Here is a 21,730-nt window from a genome sequence, read left to right on the forward strand (position 1 = left end):
ATGTTCAATAATGAAATACTAAACATTGAAAGTTAGCAAATAAATGACATATTTCAAACAATACGCGCCTGTAGCTTAGTGAATATACGTATGATTTATTATGCATAAATCCAAACCGTTAAAAAGTGATATAGATATACTCTTTCTCTAGAAGTATCTGCACGCTCAGCCCGAGCCTGAAGTGTGAAGATGCTGCTTCTCTGCAGGGTACATCTGCATGGCTCATTTGGTGAACAAATGGGCGAATGACTTCCTGTCGTTCCTTATGGACATGAGACAACAAACTGCCTTTGCCTCTCGACATTAGAATCTTGTTTCCTACAACACCGTCAGTTGATATCAGTTCAACAGATACTGATATCAAAGTGCACAGAAGAGCAGTGAGAGCAGGTCCCTTCCCCCGCACAGAGGACATATGGTCAAAATAAAACTCTTATGGATTAAACCCAAAGCAACAGACCTTTCTTAGCTCAGTAGCAAATGAGCTCACATGTTCCTTGGCTCCATTCACCCAGAACTAAATATCATGTCTGAATGAAGCTCCATCACAAAGGACTCCCTCCGGGGACACGAGCCAGTCCTGAGAGCGGAACACGTGCCTGGAGCGTTGCATGAAATTGTACATTGGACCTTTTTGTATCACTACACTAAAGTGAAAGGTCCATATTATGCCACTGCCTTGATGTTGTACAACGCACATGGTGGTACAAAAGTAAATCTGCATAGCAAAATGTTCTGGGCAGAAAAATATATTCCTTAAACATACAGTGATCAGTTAATCTACAGCACAGCAGTGCACACGTTCCACCGGGGCGCCTTCTGCCGCTTCCTGTCCCTGGACTCAGTTGTTGGGCATCGTTTTGCATAGATCCAAGAGTTGTAGTGGTGCAGATGCTCATGCAGCGGGGGGGGGGGGATTTGGGGGGTCAGATGTACTTGTTGGCCAGATTCTGGACATCGTTCTTAGTGAACTCTGCGCTCTGCACAGCAGACAGGTGCTCAAACAGCTGGGTCATGTGGCGACGCTCGTCCTTCTCCAGCAGCATCAATACAACCTGATAAAAAGCACAGCATTTCATCACCAAAACCACACGGAGCACAACAACGTGTTTTAATTCAATAGTCGTCGTGGTGATCTATGTAAGGAAATATGCAGGCTTGGGGAAAAAAATATCATATGTAACGGAATGACGTAGTTAGGAGAAGATCTGTAACTTTTCCCTTACAGTTACAGAGTGACCTTGTCTATTTGCTTATTTTATGTTAAGGTAATCCAAAAGTGACAAAGTAATCAGGTGACATTACTATATTGATATTGGTTAGGTAACTGATTACTTTTGAACAGGTCAAGGTAACATTTGTAATTGTAACGGAATACATTCCACTTTTTAAGTATATTCATTTTAATGTCCAAACACTGATGCTTCTGTAACAAAATAATTTCCCAAATTGGGATCACTAATCCATCTGTCTGTCTGTCTGTCTGTCTGTCTCTCTGTCTGTCTGTCTGTCGTCCGTCTGTCTATTGTCTGTCTGTCTATCTATCTGTCTATCTATCTGTCTATATCTATCTATCTGTCCTGTCTGTCTGTCTGTCTGTCTATCGTCTGTCTGTCTATCTATCGTCTGTCTGTCTGTGTGTGTGTCTGTGTGTGTGTGTGTGTCTGTCTGTCTATCTATCGTCTATCTGTCTATCTATCTGTCTGTCTATCTATCGTCTGTCTGTCTGTCTGTCTATCGTCTATCTGTCGTCTGTCTGTCTGTCTATCGTCTATCTGTCTGTCTGTCTGTCTGTCTGTCTATCGTCTATCTGTCCGTCTGTCTATCTATCGTCTATCTATCCGTCTGTCTGTCTGTCTATCTGTCTGTCTATCTATCTATCGTCTATCTATCTATCGTCTATCTGTCTGTCTGTCTGTCTTTTGTCTGTCCACCAGAGTCTGTCTACACTGAACAAAAATATAAATGCGACACTTTTGTTTTTGCTCCCATTTTGCATGAGATGAACTCAAAGATCTAAAACATTTTCTATATACACAAAATAACCATTTCTCTCAAATATTGTTCACAAATCTGAAACAATGTGTGATAGTGAGCACTTCTCCTTTGCCGAGATAATCCATCCCACCTCACAGGTGTGGCATATCAAGATGCTGATTAGACAGCATGGTTATTGCACAGGTGTGCCTTAGGCTGGCCACAATAAAAGGCCACTCTGAAACGTTCAGTTTTATCACACAGCACAATGCCACAGATGTCGCAAGTTTTGAGGGAGCGTGCAATTGGCATGCTGACAGCAGGAATGTCCACCAGAGCTGTTGCCCGTGAATTGAATGTTCATTTCTCTACCATAAGCCGTCTCCATAGGCGTTTCAGAGAATTTGGCAGTACATCCAACCGGCCTCACAAGCGCAGACCATGTGTAACCACACCAGCCCAGGACCTCCACATCCAGCATGTTCACCTCCAAGATGGTCTGAGACCAGCCACTCGGACAGCTGCTGCAACAATGGGTTAGCATAACCAAAGAATTTCTGCACAAACTGTCAGAAACCGTCTCAGGGAAGCTCATCTGCATGCTCGTCGTCCTCATCGGGGTCTCGACCTGACTCCGGTTCGTCGTCATAACCGACTTGAGTGGGCAAATGCTCACATTCGATGGCGTCTGGCACGTTGGAGAGGTGTTCTCTTCACGGATGAGTCCCGGTTTTCACTGTTCAGGGCAGATGGCAGACAGCGTGTGTGGCGTCGTGTGGGTGAGCGGTTTTCTGATGTCAATGTTGTGAATCGAGTGGCCCATGGTGGTGGTGGGGTTATGGTATGGGCAGGCGTATGTTATGGACGACGAACACAGGTGCATTTTATTGATGGCATTGTGAATGCACAGAGATACCGTGACGAGATCCTGAGGCCCATTGTTGTGCCATTCATCCACGACCATCACCTCATGTTGCAGCATGATAATGCACGGCCCCATGTTGCAAGGATCTGTACACAATTCCTGAAGGCTGAAAACATCCCAGTTCTTGGATGGCCAGCATTCTCACCGGACATGTCACCCATTGAGCATGTTTGGGATGCTCTGGATCTGCGTATACGACAGCGTGTTCCAGTTCCTGCCAATATCCAGCAACTTGGCTCAGCCATTGACGAGGAGTGGACCAACATTCCACAGGCCACAATCAACAACCTGATCAACTCTATGCGAAGGAGATCTGTTGCACTGCGTGAGGCGAGTGTGGTCACACCAGATACTGACTGGTTTTCGGACCCCCACAGACCCCCCCCAATAAAGCAAAACTGCACGTTTCAGAGTGGCCTTTTATTGTGGCCAGCCTAAGGCACACCTGTGCAATAATCATGCTGTCCAATCAGCATCTTGATATGCCACACCTGTGAGGTGGGATGGATTATCTCGGCAAAGGAGAAGTGCTCACTATCACAGATTGTTTCAGATTTGTGAACAATATTTGAGAGAAATGGTTATTTTGTGTATATAGAAAATGATTTAGATCTTTGAGTTCATCTCATGCAAAATGGGAGCAAAAACAAAAGTGTTGCATTTATATTTTTGTTCAGTGTATCTATCTATCTGTCTGTCTGTCTGTCTATCTATCTGTCTATCTGTCTCTCTATCTATCTATCTGTCTGTCTATCTATCTATCTATCTGTCTGTCTGTCTGTCTGTCTGTCTGTCTGTCTGTCTGTCTGTCTGTCTGTCTGTCTGTCTGCCTGCCTGCCTGCCTGCCTGCCTGTCTGTGTGTCTGTCTATCGTCTGTCTATCTATCGTCTGTCTGTCTGTCTGTCTGTCCCTTCCAACCCGGGAGATGTGATTTTGCTAAATTACAAAGACTTATATGAAGCATCTCACCGAGAACCTGTGGGTGGTGTGCAGATGATGGAGGTGTTGGTATACCAGGTGGGGGTCTTTCTCCAGGAGGTGTGAGTCCAGTGCTTGCATGATGAAGCTGATGGTGTTTCCATCCAGCTGGGTGCTCAGGAAGTGGGGAAGCCTCTCGGGGGGGGTTGAGGCCAGCAGGGCCGCGCAGGCCGCCGTATTCCCGCTGCAGCGCGCTGCGTTCAGGGCCTGGCCGTACTCGTAGGCGTTGGTCAGCTGAAGGTTGATGGGTTCCTCCCCTCTGGGACTCTCTGACTGAGCAGCGCCCAGCGTTTCCTCGTCTCCAGCAACCTGAGGAAGAAGAATTACAGAGTTATTTACAGAGGAGAGAAGGGGGGAAAGGCTTTGTTTGAGGAGCATCCAGGTAAATACACAGAGCGTTTACAAGCCAGGAAGAAGTTTTTAAACCCAAGAGCTCATTCTGGACACCTCATTTTACTGAGTACCGGCACCTTGCCGGTACTCAGTAAAATGCTGGTACTCAGCCGCCGGCGACAGGCAGCATCTCATGACTCATCTCATGACTCATCTCATGACTCATCTCATGACGCATCTATGACGCATCTCATGGCGCTTCTATGACGCATCTCATGACGCATCTCATGACTCATCTCATGACGGATCTCATGACGCATCTCATGACGCATCTCATGGCGCTTCTATGACTCATCTCATGACGCATCTCATGACGCATCTCATGACGCATCTCATGGCGCTTCTATGACTCATCTCATGACTCATCTCATGACGCATCTCATGATGCTTCTATGACGCATCTCATGACTCATCTCATGACTCATCTCATGACGCATCTCATGATGCTTCTATGACGCATTTCATGATGCTTCTATGACGCATCTCATGACCCATCTCATGACTCATCTCATGACGCATCTCATGACTCATCTCATGACGCTTCTATGACGCATCTCATGACGCATCTCATGACGCATCTCATGACGCTTCTATGACGCATCTCATGACGCATCTCATGACGCATCTATGACGCGCCGCAGCGATAGACTAGAGCAGAAAATACATCACATAACTTTAGCATTTCGAAGATGTTAGCGTGGCTTAATAATAGTGCGAAAAGACAGCGGTTGTCGCCGGACAAGGATTCCCTCTCTCCTGTCCTGCTGAAAGATGGCGAGTGTACTCAGGGACGAGGAGTCATTTAACCAGCCGCCAGTAGGAGTCAGGCTTTACTTTCTTTCATATCCATAAAGAAAAAGTAAATCTGGTTACAGTTGTTTCATATGGATGTTGAGAGGTATCCATATATCTCTTCATTTTGCTCTCAAAGTGCACCAGATTGATGCATCTAACTTCAATATTTAAAAGAAAAATCTTCCCGGGGGAGCATGCCCCCGGACCCCCCTAGGGTGTCAGGTCCACCACTCCCCACTTATAAAAAAGCACTTTACCACTGCACCCCCTCTAATCTCAGATGCATCCTGAGTCATTTTGTTTAAGTACAGTGGGCCTTTCTAAAATATACAGTAAAGAGATAAACCCACCAGCATTATAGGATATACTATGACTTTGAGCCAAACACTTGTTTTTGGGCCTGTATAAATACATTGACTTCAAACAGTTGCTGATTCAGAGTACTGGCACCTTTTTTATTCCAATTCAAGCACTGGTTGCACTAGTGGTATATCTGACCTCCTGATGAGCGGTATCATAATAAGCACTTAGGGTTAGCTAGATGTGAAGCTTGTTAAATAGAAATTAGCAGCTTTCTTAATGCATTGTGCATTTGGCCTGATGGTTCAGATTATTTGAACTAAAAAGAGTACATTTTCCAAATCTTGCCGCCATTTGTTTTGCAGTGGTTGGAGAGAGGGCTGTTTCCACTGCAGGATACAGGTTTACTCAACCCGTTCTTCTTTTGCATCCCATTAGGGAAATATGAATAGTAGTGGTATTTTTATTTCATATCAACTCGGCCAAGCGAGCTGAGCCAAATCTTGAAGATCTCCTATTATACTATTTTAAGGCATATGTTATAGGTTTCATATAAAAAAACATGTCTCTGAAGTGTTTTGCTCAAACAGATCACCCATTGTAGCATGCCTCATACCCCTCTATTTCAGCCCTGCTCCTAAAGTGCTGATTCTGGGTCTGGCCCTTTAAATGTAACTGAGCTGCTGCTGGCCACGCCCCTTTGGAGCTGATGCTGGACACGCCCCGTTGGAGCTGCTGCTGGCCACGCCCCTTTGGAGCTGCTGATGGCCAAGCCCCTTTGGAGCTGCTGATGGCCACACCCCTTTGGAGCTGCTGATGGCCACACCCCTTTGGAGCTGCTGGTGACCACGCCCCTTTGGAGCGTCCACATGCAAGCCGTCCACATGCAAGCTCTGTGAAGAGAAGGCTGTCTACCAGCAGAAACTCAGCTAAACGCTGCCGTGATTAAATGACATTATGTTCCAAACCACATCAAGCATTATTTCTGAAACAGTATGGAGCTCAAACGCTTTCTCTCTCGCGGGGTTACCACAAGGACAGTACCTTTTATATCCGAGTTCTTTACACATACTCTCTCCAGTACAGCATTAGCTCTGAGTGTTAGCGATGCTTGCTAATGTAAACAAAGACCATATTACTTCCAAAACACGTCTCATTGTTTCTGAGAGCAACGTTTCCGTGGGCGTAAAGCCACATTTTAGTAATGTCGTCATGAACGCAGCAAATCTGGATCAGCTTCGTTGTTCCCCCGTTTTTAGAGAGGTGGGTAAGGAGGAAAAGAGAGAGCGTTTTCTGACACTTTGTGTCTCCTTACACACCGGGGACACATATTTATGAATAAAAGACATCAAAAAGTGCATTTTGCACGATATGTCACCTTTAAAGCTGATCACCTTGCCTACGTTAGAGGTTCTATCAGGCAAGCAGAGAGTGTCCACCCTGGGATAAGAACTAGAGAAACACCCTGTGATGGAGCATGGCTGCACCATGCTGCAGAGACACACATGCAGCTCGTGTGGCCTGCGCTCCGGACTTTGGCCACTAAACCAACATCAACACGGAGCCGAGCGCTTTCCTTCAGTCTCCTTCAGCCCCCCCCCTCCTTAGATTAACTTCTCCAACAATGACATGCTGATAAAAGAGTGCCAAGTGGTTCTGCCCTTCTTTTATTCAAAATGAGTGGAAAAGACTTTACTGCACAGGAGCTGAGCTTGGATATTATATATATATATATATATATATATATATATATATATAGGTATAGGATATTTCATAAAAATAGAATAATATAAGGAGACTGACCACCCCCATGGGCTATGGTTTATATTATGTGTATCTTATTGTTAGATCAGGGTTTCCCACACATAGACTATACTTGGGCGGGCCGCCCAGGTATATTAATGGCCGCCCAAGTATATTTCGCGACCCATTTAGGTTTTTGTTTTTTTTATATAATAATTTTTTTTTTTATAATTTTTTTTTTTTCCGTCCTTGACCACGACGCCATCTGCGATCGATTAACTTGTGGACAATGATCCCTCGCTCCCTTGCACTGATCTCGCCTCCTTCTGGCCTGTTAAGTGGCCTGCCTCACACAGGGTGACTGGCTGTCTACATGATGTGGCCTGCCGATATGGCCACTGTCATACAGATCATAAATCAAAGCCCTTGATTGGTCTCTGCGTGTCATTCAAGCTCAGCTCAGGTGAGGTAAAGGACTCTCTGAGTGTTTAGATAGTTAACTTAGTGGTTCTCAGTGGGTCTCAAACGGTGTGGTCACCAGTTATGTAAACACATATTAAGGTGAAAAAAGGTAAGATACACTTTTAAAACTTGTTGAGAGAAAACTAGTCTTTGCTGCTGCCTCAAAGAGGAGCAGGGGAGGGAGAGAAGGGGAGGGAGAGGGGGAGAGGAGGGAGACAGGAGAGGCTGGTTCAGGAGCACAGACACACTCACAACTATAAATGAACCAAAAATAAATTAATAAACAAGTTTCAGTGTTTTTTTCATATTGGAAATGGTATGTTATTGGTTATGGCCATGATTTTATGATTATTGAAATGTATACAGTTCTGTTTAATATAGGTGTTTCCATAGATCTAGTCTCTATATTTTCCCCTCAAAATGCACCAGATTGATGCATTTAACTCCAAAATAAAAAATAAAATCTTACCGGGGGGGCATGCCCCTGGACACCCATAGAGGATTTGAGGTCGACCCCCACTAAAAATCACATGGATAGGTTCCTAAATACATTTAGAAATACATTTATTTATTTAGTAACCCATTTCCATATGTTCATGTGTGGGTAGTAGATTTAAACTATAGGGCTATCATTATGGGCCCTGCCTGTATCTGTTCGCTCTGCTATCGCGTGAAGGGTCTGCCAACAAGCGACCAACAGAAAGGTTAATGTTGTTGCACGTCACCTCACCCCCCCACCACTACCGCTATTTCAGATATGTGGGAAACAGATCTGTGGGAAACACTGGCAGTTAAGTTAGCGTTGGAGCTGTTCTTCATGAAATCCCAGAAGGATGAAGTGCTCTGACAAACAGTGCCAACTTTGCGCAAAATGATTATACAGGAATGAAAAGTCAATAAATAAACATGTTGTTAAAACTTTTTTTTTTTTTGTTTCCTAGAGGTTCCAGAAGCGGATGGTCAGACCCTAGCTTTGGAGCTGGTCTCCTGTGGAACCCACTACATTTAGGACTTCTCTCTTTAATTAAGTTTAAAGTTAGGGCTGGCTCAGGAGGACTTCTATCTACAAGGGGACAGAGTGTGTGGTTTAATAACACAATATTAACAAAAGGGAAACATCATTTGTGTGTCCGCCCCACAAAGTGTTCACTAAGTTTTCTGAAACTTGCACAGCTACTTTTTCTGTTACCCTTTAGCAGCGGACAAAGACAAGCAGAAAGAGCAGTGTCCTCGGTGGAGGGAATACAAAAAGACAAGTGCATCTACCTCTGTGATGGGGACAGTCGTCCTGGGCTTGGCTGGGGACACGTTGGCCAGACTCTGTCTGAGCAGCACCGTCACCTCCTCCAGCTCCTTTTCAGCCTCCTGCACGTTGGGGTCCTGCTGCAGGACCTCCTGCAGGTCTGAGCTGCAGGCCATATAGTCCTGCAGCTCAGCATACCAACATGTGTAAGTAGCTGAGAGCTCCAATATTAACTCATGAAATAATAACAATGTAAGGTGAGTCTTGGTTTCTAAATAAACACTTAGCATCCAATCACCTTTAGGCCTCTGTTAGCCAGGGCTCGTCTGTAGAAGGCCTTCTTATTGGTCGGATCCACTTTGAGAGCTGCATCACAGTCCTGCTTGGCCTCAGTAAACCTCTCCAACTTCAAGTAGCACAGGGCCCTACACACACACACACACACACACACACACACACACACACACACACACACACACACACACACACACACACACACACACACACACACACACACACACACACACACACACACACACACACACACACACACACACACACACACACACAGCGTTTTGCTTTCCTAATGTGTTCGGTATTTTCATTCAGACGGTTCTCAGCTACAGTGTGTGTGCTCTGGTGTGGCCGACATTCAAGCTGTTTACCAGCTGAGTGAAACAGGACACACCATAGGCTTTTCTTAAGGACGCAGGATCACATGTTCCTCGCCGACATGATTAAACATCTACGTACTGCTGTTGGAGGGACAGTGGGGTGCTGCATGCTTTGTGCCTGCTGCATGCTTTGTGCCTGCCTGCTGCTTTGTGCCTGCTGCCTGCCTGCTGCATGCTTTGTGCCTGCTGCATGCTTTGTGCCTGCTGCATGCTTTGTGCCTGCTGCATGCTTTGTGCCTGCTGCCTGCCTGCTGCATGCTTTGTGCCTGCTGCATGCTGCCTGCTGCATGCTGCATGCTTTGTGCCTGCTGCATGCTTTGTGCCTGCCTGCTGCTTTGTGCCTGCTGCCTGCCTGCTGCATGCTTTGTGCCTGCTGCATGCTGCCTGCTGCATGCTGCCTGCTGGCTGCTGCTTTGTGCCTGCTGCATGCTTTGTGCCTGCTGCATGCTGCCTGCTGGCTGCCTGCTGCTTTGTGCCTGCTGCATGCTTTGTGCCTGCTGCCTGCTGGCTGCCTGCTGCTTTGTGCCTGCTGCATGCTTTGTGCCTGCCTGCTGCTTTGTGCCTGCTGCCTGCCTGCTGCATGCTTTGTGCCTGCTGCATGCTTTGTGCCTGCTGCATGCTGCCTGCTGCTTTGTGCCTGCTGCATGCTTTGTGCCTGCTGCATGCTGCCTGCTGGCTGCCTGCTGCTTTGTGCCTGCTGCATGCTTTGTGCCTGCTGCCTGCTGGCTGCCTGCTGCTTTGTGCCTGCTGCATGCTGCATGCCTGCTGCTTTGTGCCTGCTGCCTGCCTGCTGCATGCTGCCTGCCTGCTGCATGCTTTGTGCCTGCTGCATGCTGCCTGCCTGCTGCTTTGTGCCTGCTGCCTGCCTGCTGCATGCTTTGTGCCTGCTGCATGCTGCATGCTGCCTGCTGCTTTGTGCTTTGTGCCTGCTGCATGCTGCATGCCTGCTGCTTTGTGCCTGCTGCATGCTTTGTGCCTGCTGCATGCTTTGTGCCTGCTGCATGCTGCCTGCTGCATGCTTTGTGCCTGCTGCATGCTGCCTGCTGCATGCTGTGTGCCTGCTGCCTGATGCATGCTTTGTGCCTGCTGCATGCTGATGCCTGCTGCATGCTGTGTGCCTGCTGCATGCTGCCTGCTGCATGCTTTGTGCTAGATCAACATGATAGAGGCTATACATGGAGTTGTGAACAACAGTGATGAAGCAGGCAGCTGTTTCCTGAGCCTCTACCATTCAATACCAACAACACAGGCTCATTGACTGACTGACTGACTGACTGACTGACTGACGGCTCGGGTTAGCCAAAGGGCTAAATGCAGCAGAAGCCGGCTGAAGATAATGAATCAACCTGTTGTCATGTATCCTAACCAGAACATTGCAGTTCTGACGTCCCTGCTTCATAAGGACAGCCTCATAAGGACAGCCTCATAAGGACAGCCTAACGAGGAACGCAAAGCGAAAGCCACCACTGACCTGTTGGTGTAGACGGCACACTCCTCTGGCTTCAGCGTAAGGCATTCAGTGTACTTCCCCAGTGCGTCCTGGTATTGGCCCTTCTTCACAAAGTCGTTCCCTTCTTGCTTCACTGCTGTAAAGCGGACTTCTGCTTTCCTTTCTGGAAGACAAAGTGCAGTGGTGATTACTCATTGCTGCTTACTCACATGTCTTTCTGTTGAAGTAACCCCCCTTTTTTATTTTCCTACCACAAGGTTATGCCAGTCTGTTATGCTATAAGGCTGGAGGGTTTTAAATCCTTGAAATGAATGCTGTGCTCGCTAGACGTGAGGCATGAGAGTAAAGTCAGCCCTCAGTCACAGTGTGGACTGACGGCTGATCAAGCTGCTGCAAAGGGTCTTATGGGAGGGAGAACTGTGCAGCAGTCTATTCTTTCATTGGAGTTTAAAAATAGCATCTGCAGCACAGCCTAGGGAGGGGGAACGGCATGGTCAGTAACCGAGTGACACGTCGGCCACTCATATAACATTCAGTGTGTATCTTAGTGCAGAGTGCAGAGTGGTGGAGAAAGTGTGGACAGCATTCTCTTCTGCTCCTCGCTGTCAAACAGTGGTGGAGGAAGAATACAGGTCCTTGAATTGTGGAACTGTTAAAGTACTCAATGAAGACACATTGAAATGGTGGGTGTAAAACTGTTATATCACTGGATCATTATTTTAGATACATTCATTTTACTGTTGTATTTGTTTTAGGTGAAGCATTAAGCATGTATACACTGTTGTGTTGCAGTCAAATCTAAAAGATACTATCCATACTACTGTATACTATCACCGTATGTTTTGTATTTGTATGTCTGCTCAGAGCTGAGTGCAGCCTTCAGACAGGCCTCATGTCACACTTTATATCCAAAGGGTACACTAAGACCTAGGTTAAGGGTTTACACAGGAGCCTCAAACACCGTCAGCATGTGACTGGTCCACGTAGGAATCACAGGACCATCGAAAAACATATTTTAAACATTTTGTTATATACCGAGTATTGTGATAACAAATATTGCTATATATTGTGATTTATATATTCAAAGTGTAATTTGAGATCCATCTGCAGTATGTAGAAAATAACCTGTTGTGATTTATTTGTCCCATGTCTGCATCATTGTATTGGCCAATCTACTCAAAAGGCTATTCGTAAATCATTAGTATAACAGGTATGATATCTCGCCTCTGTGAATAGATACAATATTGCCACTTAAAATACTGCAATGTTATACCGTTACAATAGCAGCGTTTTGGGGACAAACCTTCAAAGTTATGATCAGAAACCATGGGATCTTAAAGGCTATTCTATTCCCCCACTAGAACACACACATCGTTCCTCATGTTTCCGAGAAGTGGAATGGTCAGATCCTTTGAAGCTGGTCTCCTGTGGAACCAGATCTAAGTTTGGGTTCTGGAGGCAGAAACCCACTACATGTAAGACGTCCTACTTGAATTCAGCTCATAGTTAGGGCTGGCTCAGGAGGACGTCTATCTACAGGCACAGAGCGTGTGGTGTGGTGTACACTCCCTAAAGCGCCCTGTGGCAGATTTGTAATTAGTGTTTTCCGGCTTAGATGCATTTTCTGAATGATTGATCGATCAGGACTTGTTCAGAACAGACCTGCGTCTCTGGCTGCCTTCTCTGCCCGGGCCTGCAGGAGCTCGGCACTGGGCGGCCCCTCTCTGCGGTGCTGCTGCGCTGACAGGGGCACCAGGGGGATTTCAGGGAGCTTCTCCCTCCACTCCGGGCCATCCTCCTCGATCAGCTGCCGGGTGATCCTGCAGGAGGACCAGGACCAGTCAGTGTGGCTGTCACAGGCCCAAGTGGAATATACTACACAGTCGCACACAGACAAGGTGTTAAAAAGCTCACCGCTAGTAAGTTAGTGTGCATCTATACAAGCATTATATTGTCTCACAGTGTAATTATATACGCTTGTATGTTAATGCTATGATCTACTGTACTGCTGGACACAAAGCAGCCAGGTGAGTTTACCTATTGCATAACAGACAGGTTTAGCCCGGAGCTGGAGCTCCTTTTGAGCACAAGCTAAATCTGTTGGCCAAGACTTTGTGTGTTCACTTGATTTGTTTCTTTAGACATATGGTTACAATGCCATTTCTGGGTTTTATTATTGACAAATATTCAAAAGGGCAAATTATATTGTATTTTATGATATTGTACCTTTTTATTTATTTACTTATCTTAATACATCTAATGATATAATCACCCAATGGATAGCAAGGACACTTGGTAGGTCTCTGTATCAGTACACTTAACAGGTAGTCAGCCAGCCCATGGCCATAAGACCACTCCCTGTTCATATGCATGTTAACACTCCTTCAGGCTCCTCTGCGTTCCCGTGGGAGGCGAGGGTAATACCTGTTGACGCTGTCGTTGGCTGCCTGCACGCTGATGTCGATCTGCAGGACGGTCTTGTAGTCCACGTAGGCCTTGCGGTAGCGCTCCAGAGAGTCATAAGCCATGGCCCGGCGCAGGAGGGGCTTGAGGGAGAACGGCTGCAGCTCCAGGGCTCTGGATGGTATACATAGATGAGACGGGAGCAAAGGATCAAGTGTGCTGTGGATCCTCTCTGAGAAGTACTCTACATTGGGATGGACTCGGAATCTATTGTATATGTTTGGATGTGTTCTTTCACTCATGTACTGTGCGGATATACTGTCACACAAGCCCTTTTCTGCTTGCCTCAGAAGTTGAATCTTAAGCAAGGTGTTCACATGGGAGGAGGTTCTCCTGCTTACAGAACTTCTGAAGAGATGAACGACTGTCCTTTTCAACACAGCCCATCGCAAATCCCTTCATGAAATAACAGTGATCTGCGACTGAAGTGTTTCAATAGATAATAGAAAGCCTTTCAATGAAACAACCTCTTAAGACAGCTGCTTCTCACACTACTTATACACACAGATGAACACGTTTAGGAAATAGAGACTCTCACCGTGTGCAGTCCTGTATGCACTCTTGACAGTTGCCATCTTTAAGGTAACAGGCTGCTCTGTTTGAATACAGAATACATAGATCCTCAGGACTGTTCATTCCTGCAACAAAGAGAAACACAGAAACTTGGAATCTGCTTGACATAATATAAGTGGCAAACATCAGAAATAGGCATTATAACCCCCTTCGCTGGTTTAATTATGGCTTTAAAAATCTGTATGTGTTATGAGTCATTTATCATTTTCAAAGAACATATTGGAGTACTGCCAAACAATTACATGCAATTTAGCGTCTGTTATATTGGCAGTGGCGCTGGGGTAGGCTAAGCCATACCAAGAAATAGCTTAGCCCCGCCATGAAAAATGATGTTAAAGTCTGCCAACTCGCGCGGAGTAAATTGCACACACAGCAGTTAGTAAGATTGATTTCAGTAGCCACTTGTCTGGAAATACCGAAGACTAGAAACGGTTTTGAAAACTGTTGTCACTGTTGTCTTCTCAATAGAACATCTTTGATAATGTATTCTGGCCAATCAGAATCACGAATAGATGTGTGGGCTGTCTTTCATGTTGACACACAGAACAATGTGGGCTATCCACCCTTATCCACAATGTAATGTAAGTAATTCACAGCCTCTTCCTCTTCTCTCTGTGAGGAGCAGCAGGTTCAGCTTTCAGAACAAAGTAACACAAAACTGAAATGGCATTCATTTTTTTAAATATGTAGTAATAGATGTATTTATTTTTCTTCTCAAGAGAGTACCAGAATGTGTATTTTATGTTAGTATTTCAAAAGATCTCCTGGGGGAGAATCCCCCCAGACCCCTGCAGGGGTTGGGCTTTCAGCATGTCAACTCTTTCTCCTGTGGGGAAATTGCAGGATTGGCTCCAGGTCGCCCTTTTTATTTACTACAAGACAAATGTGCCTTTTTATTTCATACAGTTCCATTTGGATTGAGACAGGGAAATAATCTAGACCTCACGCGTGGCGTTTCACTGTCAAGGGGAGCGTGTATGTAATTACATTGCACATACTGACTTGAGCCCCACCGCTGTATGGGTTAGCCCTACCAGAGATTACCCAACACAAATACTCTGGAGCCGCCACTGTATATTGGCAATAACTTCACACACTCCACCTGTGCGCTGTGTGTGTGTGTGTGTGTGTTTTGCAATGATGTTATCCTGTTATGACCGAATGAAGAACTTGCATTAGCATTAGAATTGTTAATATACTAACTAATGTTTTCTACTTGCCTGTTAACTGAACATGATATTGAGGTATGAGTCTCAACAAAAGAACTTGACCTTAAGGCAGCAGGCCCACCTTTGTCCACTAAGACATCCTAATACGTCCTGCTATGTTGCCAGATTAGCATGATGCTAACACAGGGGGCACACCGAGGGGAACGCTCCTGAAACGACTTGTATGAAATGTTCCCCTGAAAGTTCGACCGCCTGCTCTCAAGCTACTGCACACAGTATTTGCTATTCTCATAGCCTGACAGCCTGTTGTTTCCACAATCATTATCATTGACACAGGCACATCAAGCTTATGCTGTATATTAGAGACGGAGCAGCATTCTGTTGCGACACTAAAACAGATTTAGCATGCACTCGATCAGCTGATTTGAGATGATGACACGGTGAGGTATATGAAGATGGCTCAGAAAAGGCTCACAGTACGAACTGTGTTAACGACTGTAAAAGAAAGTGTGGATGTAGATGTCTCCCTCCCTACAAGTGAACTGTCTGCATGTTGAACCTGCGGGCAGCGGTTTCTCCCTCTCTGTGAGAATTATAGCTGCAGTCCTACAGATTCAATTTCACAGTGAGTGGTTAGTGGTCATGTGACCTAGGCAGACCTGAGCTGAGAGGCTTAGCACCGGGCTGAGGCTCAACATAAACACTGTCACACCGTATGTGCCTCAACTGCCACAATTTGGCGCATTATTGTAAGGAGAGAGTCACGGAAGACACACAACAAACATTGGGACCTTTTAACTCCTGAATATTGAACCGTTGCCACAGTTCCACACTGTACAGCATGTCGTCATGTGGACTGCTTCTTGGAGATCAGTTCGCTTGTTGAGGTTTTTCCCTCATGGAAAAAACTCCCTTTTAAGTGGTTTTAATTGTTACCTCCACTGATAAGGCAACACAAACTAAAGGGAAGCACTAGGTGTACAGCTGCAAGGTCATGTGACCTTTGATTTACAATAATTGCGATGGCCTGTTGAAGAAAGTCCTAAAGAGCATTGATGATTAAACAACATAAAGCAACATGTATTAAATAAGGGGGATACACTGGTGAAGAAGCTGGCCAGTTACACTACAGCTGTGTAGTACACCCTGCTGTAAGAACACATGTTATTACGCGCATCTAAACTTCTTCACCATACATCCAGCTTTATCCTCCACACAATGTGACTGATCTACCAACCACCACAGACTATTATATTATTGTATCTATGGTAACAACAACATCATCCACCATGATGAGGACTGCTCCACCTTACCTGAATCTGTAAAGCCTTGGATGGCTTGTGAGTATTTCTCCAGTGCGTCGGAAAACTGTCCATTTTTAAACAGCAGGTTTCCTTCATTCTTCAGCCGGGACAGAGGCGGGGGCAGGGCTCCACATGGAGCATCAAGGTTGACGGTCTCCCCTGCGTTTCCTCCGACCGGGGGTTCTTTCCTGCTGCTGCTGGGATCAGCTGGGGCTGAAGCCGTGGAGCCCCTCTTGCCGGATCCATTGGCCACCTTCTCCTTGGACTCCTGCGTGACTCTGTACTTGTCTGCGCTCGCTCCTTTGCCTCTCCGGTGTCCGTGGTGGGAGTTGTTGGGCTCACTGTGAGGACCCCCGTCCCCTCTGCTGTGGGGCTTCTTTTGAGTGTTACCCATGTCTCCCCTCTTGACAGGAGCAGCTGAGCTCTCCTCCCCTCCCACAGGCTGGCTGGGTTCAACCGGACGGGCTAGAAGGGCGAGGGAGGGAGGGAGGGAGGGAGGGAAGGGAGAGGCAGAGGGAAGGGGGAGACACGCCCACAGGAAAGAGTCAGTGGTTACATCACAGTGGGGGGAGGGTTGGACACACATGACACACAACCACTTCAAAGAGGGAGTTCCAGGAAGCAGCCATGCTCAGTGAAGCAGAGTGCTTGGTGGGGGAGGGCAGATAACGCGCACGCACAGTATGTCACGTTACCCAGAGGGCCATGGGTGTTTCCTTTCTCTGCAGCACAGGAGGCGCTGTGATGAAAATCACTGCTTTCACCACTTAGTGTTTCTGCCAATCCTTTGCCAGGCAGAGGAAGTAGGGATTAGTGAAGCAGGCATCTACAGCTATACTACAGAATAGTGTACAAATATATATTTATATATAAAATGTAACCAAAAACTCATCATGATCCTTTACATCTAGTTATTAAATACTTATAAATAAGAAACGTTCTGTGGGACATTTGACTTTGGAAAACAAACCTTTGTCTTTATTATAAACCGTGGGTCATTGAGACACTTCCTGACTATATCTCTACATATACATGTTTGAATGGATGGAATTGTCAACATCTTTAAATGTGAACTTTAACCTACCTATCAGCCAGATATTCATTCATAATGTTTCATAGACATGTTCTTCTTTATTTCATCCACTTTGTTGTTAAATGTGTTCCTATCCTAGATTAAACCAGCATCGAATTGTTTTTTTAATCAAAATAATATACTCTAAGAGCCAGAGGCACTAGCTACTTTGATTGGAAAAGAGTTGGCAGCAATGGAGCTTTAAATATATATATATATATTACGCTGTTTAATTACTTGAAGAAGAAGATTACACACACACAGAGGATATACATGCACACACACATTTTCACAGTCCAGATGTTCTCTCTTATTTGAAACACTTGTAAAGTTACAATGTGATATGACTTATTGGTGGACATAAGGTATCCAGTCAGACTTTACTGTACAACTGAGCTGTTGAATCTACTCAGAGGTGGTTGGTTTCTAAATTGAGAACAGTATTAATAATTAGTGAACAACTGCAGCCACTGCTTGATACACAACACAAACATGTGTCCTGGTTAAAAGGTGGATTTTCAATAAAAGACAATCTAACCGAACTATCCATGACGTGTCAGATATAGCTAAGAGACCATTACCTTCATTCAAACTATCAGAAATAGATTTCTGAATGGGTTTAGGAACTGATAAGCAGTCACCGGCCAGTGTCTGGTGTTCATCAAGGATATACGTATATTGATTATGGAAGTGTCCTCACCAGTCTCTTTGGCTCGGGTTTTATCGTTGTCATCTTCCTCTTCTACTTCTTGGATGAGAATTTGTTTGCCTCTGCGTCGCTGCTCGGGTTGACGTTCCTTCATCTTCTTCTCAATTTCCAACAGAAGTTTCTATATCCAAACACAACTCACACATTATAATGTGTCTACCGCATCATCCACACACTACTGACTGGTGGTAAAAGGAACACCTTCTGATTGATCTGAAGTACATTGAAATCCTTGAAAAATTGACATATAAACAATTCCCTTTAAACAAAATACATATGTATAATACATATAAAATACAATACATACAACAATTGAAAAAATGACACCATTCTCTTTTTACAGGAATAACAAACGACATGATAGTGCAGTAGCTGCTGTCAGTTTGAAGAGCCTGGTCCCACACACATACAGGGACACCTAGTGGACCAACCGGCTGCAGGCAGGCGTCCACCATGCGGCATGCTGCTGTCACCCACCGTGGCTGCAGCATTCTGCGGCTCTTCCCTTAGCACCACCCTCAGGTCTTCAACAGCCGTTTGCAAGTTGCCCATGTGATTATGAACTGTGCCACGGCGTAGCAAGGCTAATGATAAAAGATCAATCACAAACAGTACAGACATTACATACGTTCTCTCTGTACATCCTGTGCTTTTATGTTGCAACAATAATGTGTTTTGAGCTATAGTGAAACAATGAAATGATGCCAATAATAAAATCATACTGCTGTTGGCATGTAACTCCATTCAAATGCTACTTTACAAAAGCTAGAAGCACCTTTCACATTGCCAGGCTCCAGCTCCAGAACCCTCTCACAGTCTCTCGTGGCATTGTGCCAGCTCTGGAGGTGTATCTGTGCCTGTGCTCTGTTGTTGTATGCAGCCACAGCCGGTTGGATGGAAAGACTCCTGTAATGAAAAGCCAGGAATAAAACAAACCTTTATTTATGAACAGAAGAATGGACAAACACTTTACGAAACCGTATATGGGAATGGATGCACAACACACATCTAACGCAATGCCAGGAAACATAATAAGAGATGTAAGATATGTTTTAGCCTGACCTGGAGTAGTATGCAACAGCCTCCTCATAATCCTTGGCTCTGAAGGCTTCATTGCCTTTATCCTTTTCGCGATTAGCAAGAAGCAGCGTCTCCTGTTGTGTCAGCACTGGACGTTTTGGGAACACATATTTCAGACCAATTCCCACATACTTATTGTTTCGATATGACCACAAAATAAATATGAGTTGCTATGCGTAACACCTTACATGAGGCATCCACTTTAGTTTTGATTTTGGGGTGTCCCTGATTCATAATGGCAGGTGCATCATGTTTATCCACATTTCTGTCGATTTTTTCAAACTCTTTTTCGACATCAAACCTGGAAATAAAGCATTATTTTGGAAAAATGAGATATTCTGCAAAGTGATGCTGCAGCATCAATCATTTAGCTGTTGGTCACTCATTGCTGAAAGGAGCTTTGCTGAGGCCGTTTCACAGTTACATCTCTGGAGCCTTCCGTGTACAGGGCCTGCTTTGACAGTGTGTTCTTTCTTCTCAATGTAAGAGACCAATGTCGAGACACAATGACTTACTTGTCCCATTCTCGATAATCACGTGGGAGAGTGTGTTTTGAAAGAGTCCTCTTTTCTTTTTTAACTGAAGTCTGTAATGAAAGGAGACTCCATTTTGAGTATGTGTCTTGCTTTAACACTGTTGCGCACACAGGTGGAGACTGTTTACCTGGCATAGTGGAACAGAGCAATTGGAACCTCTTATAGGTGGCATATTTTCAAACACCAGAGCATCAAACATTGACTGCTGTTTCAGTGAAGTCTCTGACGCTTTGGTTTCTTCTTGCCATGTCTGTAAAGAAAAAAGTATTTATTTGAAAAATGACTTTGTATCCGAGACAACAGTGAACAGGATTATTTAAAACAAAAAAACGGGATATATTGCATGCCTTCAACTCATCAGCAATGTGGCTCCACTCATCATTTGGAAGGCAAGCAGCTGTGGACACAGGCTTTTCCTTCCTGAGGGCCAGGCTCCGAGGGTCCAGTTTTTCCAAGTGATCCTCACAGAACATAATTAGATGAGGATAAATGCCCTCGTCGCCAGACCTTTACACAAAGTAAAATATTATTTTCTTAAAAGTATATTAGACTGTATTGAGTTATAATCTTGTACTTTATCCTTTTGCAATTGGTACACCTCTGTTGATTACCATACTAAATCAATTCTGCCTTTTTAAAGGTCCCATGTCATGCTTTTCCGGTTATTACCCGTTGTGTGTTCTGTAGCTTCTGCATGTGAACGGTCTGCAGAGTCTCAACCCCTCAAAGTGCACCCTGTAGCGAGTACAACTCTAACACAGAGAAGACCTGTCTGTGCTGCCCCAGAACGCCTCGTTGGACATTTATCTTTTTCCGTTGTTTTCTTCCTGGGTACCGTGACGTGCCCATACCCAAAAGGACCCATTGGTCCAAATGGACCAATCCGTGGAGCTCCTCACACACAGTCTGCGGGGTGCTAGTGGAGCCTTCCAGCGTCCATTCGCAATGTCTCACAGTCCCCACGCAGCAAGCAGGAAATTAACCCAGCTCACACTGTCCGCTCCTCGCAGCAGCGAGCCGCACAACGTCCCGCCAACACGGCACCCAGACCCCACGTAGCATTCTCATCTGTTTGTCCTTACTGGAGTCATTTTCTGGTTGCTAACAAACGCCATTGTAACACATAAACACTGATGTTCTGCTGTAACGGTGGTGGACTCATCAGAACTTGTGGGCGAGCTGACCAATCAGAGCACAGTGGGCTCTCTATACAGAGATGCTGTATGAGAAACCAATGTGATTTTGGAACATTGCACAATATAAATCTATTCTAGTAGACCTCAACAATGGAATTATGATCAGTGGAAATGGCCATGACATGTGACCTTTAACACTCAACCTCAGTTATGTGGCTTCTACCTGAGCACCGTGCAGATCTTCTCTAGGTATTTTACATCTTTGCATTGTCCAATGTAGTCGTAGTCCAGGTGCTCCACAGGGACGCTGCAGTCCTGAGGAAGGGGGCGGTGGTGAGGGGGGAACGATGCCTCTGTGTGGCTCATATCTGGAACAATACCACTCAGTTATTCCTCAAACAATGTTGTTCTGTTATCAGCAGGTAGAAAGCAATACAACATTATAAATAACTATTTCATTTAGATTACTGTACATTTATAAAGGTTAGGCTAAATTACGTAATGTGATCAAAATAACGTGAGTTAGAAGTTTGTTTTTGAGAAATTAACAAAGGAATTGCCAAATCCTTCTTTACAAAATCTAGGTAGTCCTCTTGGCTGATAAACGTTATTATGCTATTGAAAAACTAAAGAAGTGTATTACCTGTGGCTGTGCGGTCTCTGTTGCTGAACAAACTGTTTGTTACTATGGAAACCGCAAACGGAAGTAATCTGTACTCCTGAGCGGAAACACGTGACTCCGTCGACA

The 21,730-nt window shown here is 45.2% G+C and overlaps 1 protein-coding gene across 1 annotated transcript; it reads right to left on the reverse strand.

Moving 5' to 3' along the window:
- Window positions 1-71: 71 nt before the first annotated feature.
- LOC117460865 (sperm-associated antigen 1-like) lies at window positions 72-21,686 on the reverse strand. Its single transcript, XM_034102464.1, has 19 exons — window positions 21,626-21,686; window positions 21,206-21,350; window positions 20,194-20,353; window positions 19,974-20,096; window positions 19,826-19,896; window positions 19,499-19,611; window positions 19,293-19,398; window positions 19,006-19,136; window positions 18,708-18,814; window positions 18,222-18,351; window positions 16,459-16,914; window positions 13,942-14,041; window positions 13,365-13,517; window positions 12,603-12,760; window positions 10,962-11,103; window positions 9,115-9,241; window positions 8,840-8,998; window positions 3,872-4,189; window positions 72-1,055 (listed from the first exon to the last, which is right to left on the reverse strand). The coding sequence occupies exons 2-19, from the start codon at window positions 21,346-21,348 to the stop codon at window positions 927-929; spliced, it is 2,826 nt and encodes a 941-aa protein (XP_033958355.1). The 5' UTR covers window positions 21,349-21,350; window positions 21,626-21,686; the 3' UTR covers window positions 72-926.
- Between the last annotated feature and the right edge of the window lie 44 nt (window positions 21,687-21,730).

The sequence above is a fragment of the Pseudochaenichthys georgianus genome, chromosome 16, assembly GCF_902827115.2.
Source record: "Pseudochaenichthys georgianus chromosome 16, fPseGeo1.2, whole genome shotgun sequence".
NCBI classification, from domain to species: domain Eukaryota; kingdom Metazoa; phylum Chordata; class Actinopteri; order Perciformes; family Channichthyidae; genus Pseudochaenichthys; species Pseudochaenichthys georgianus.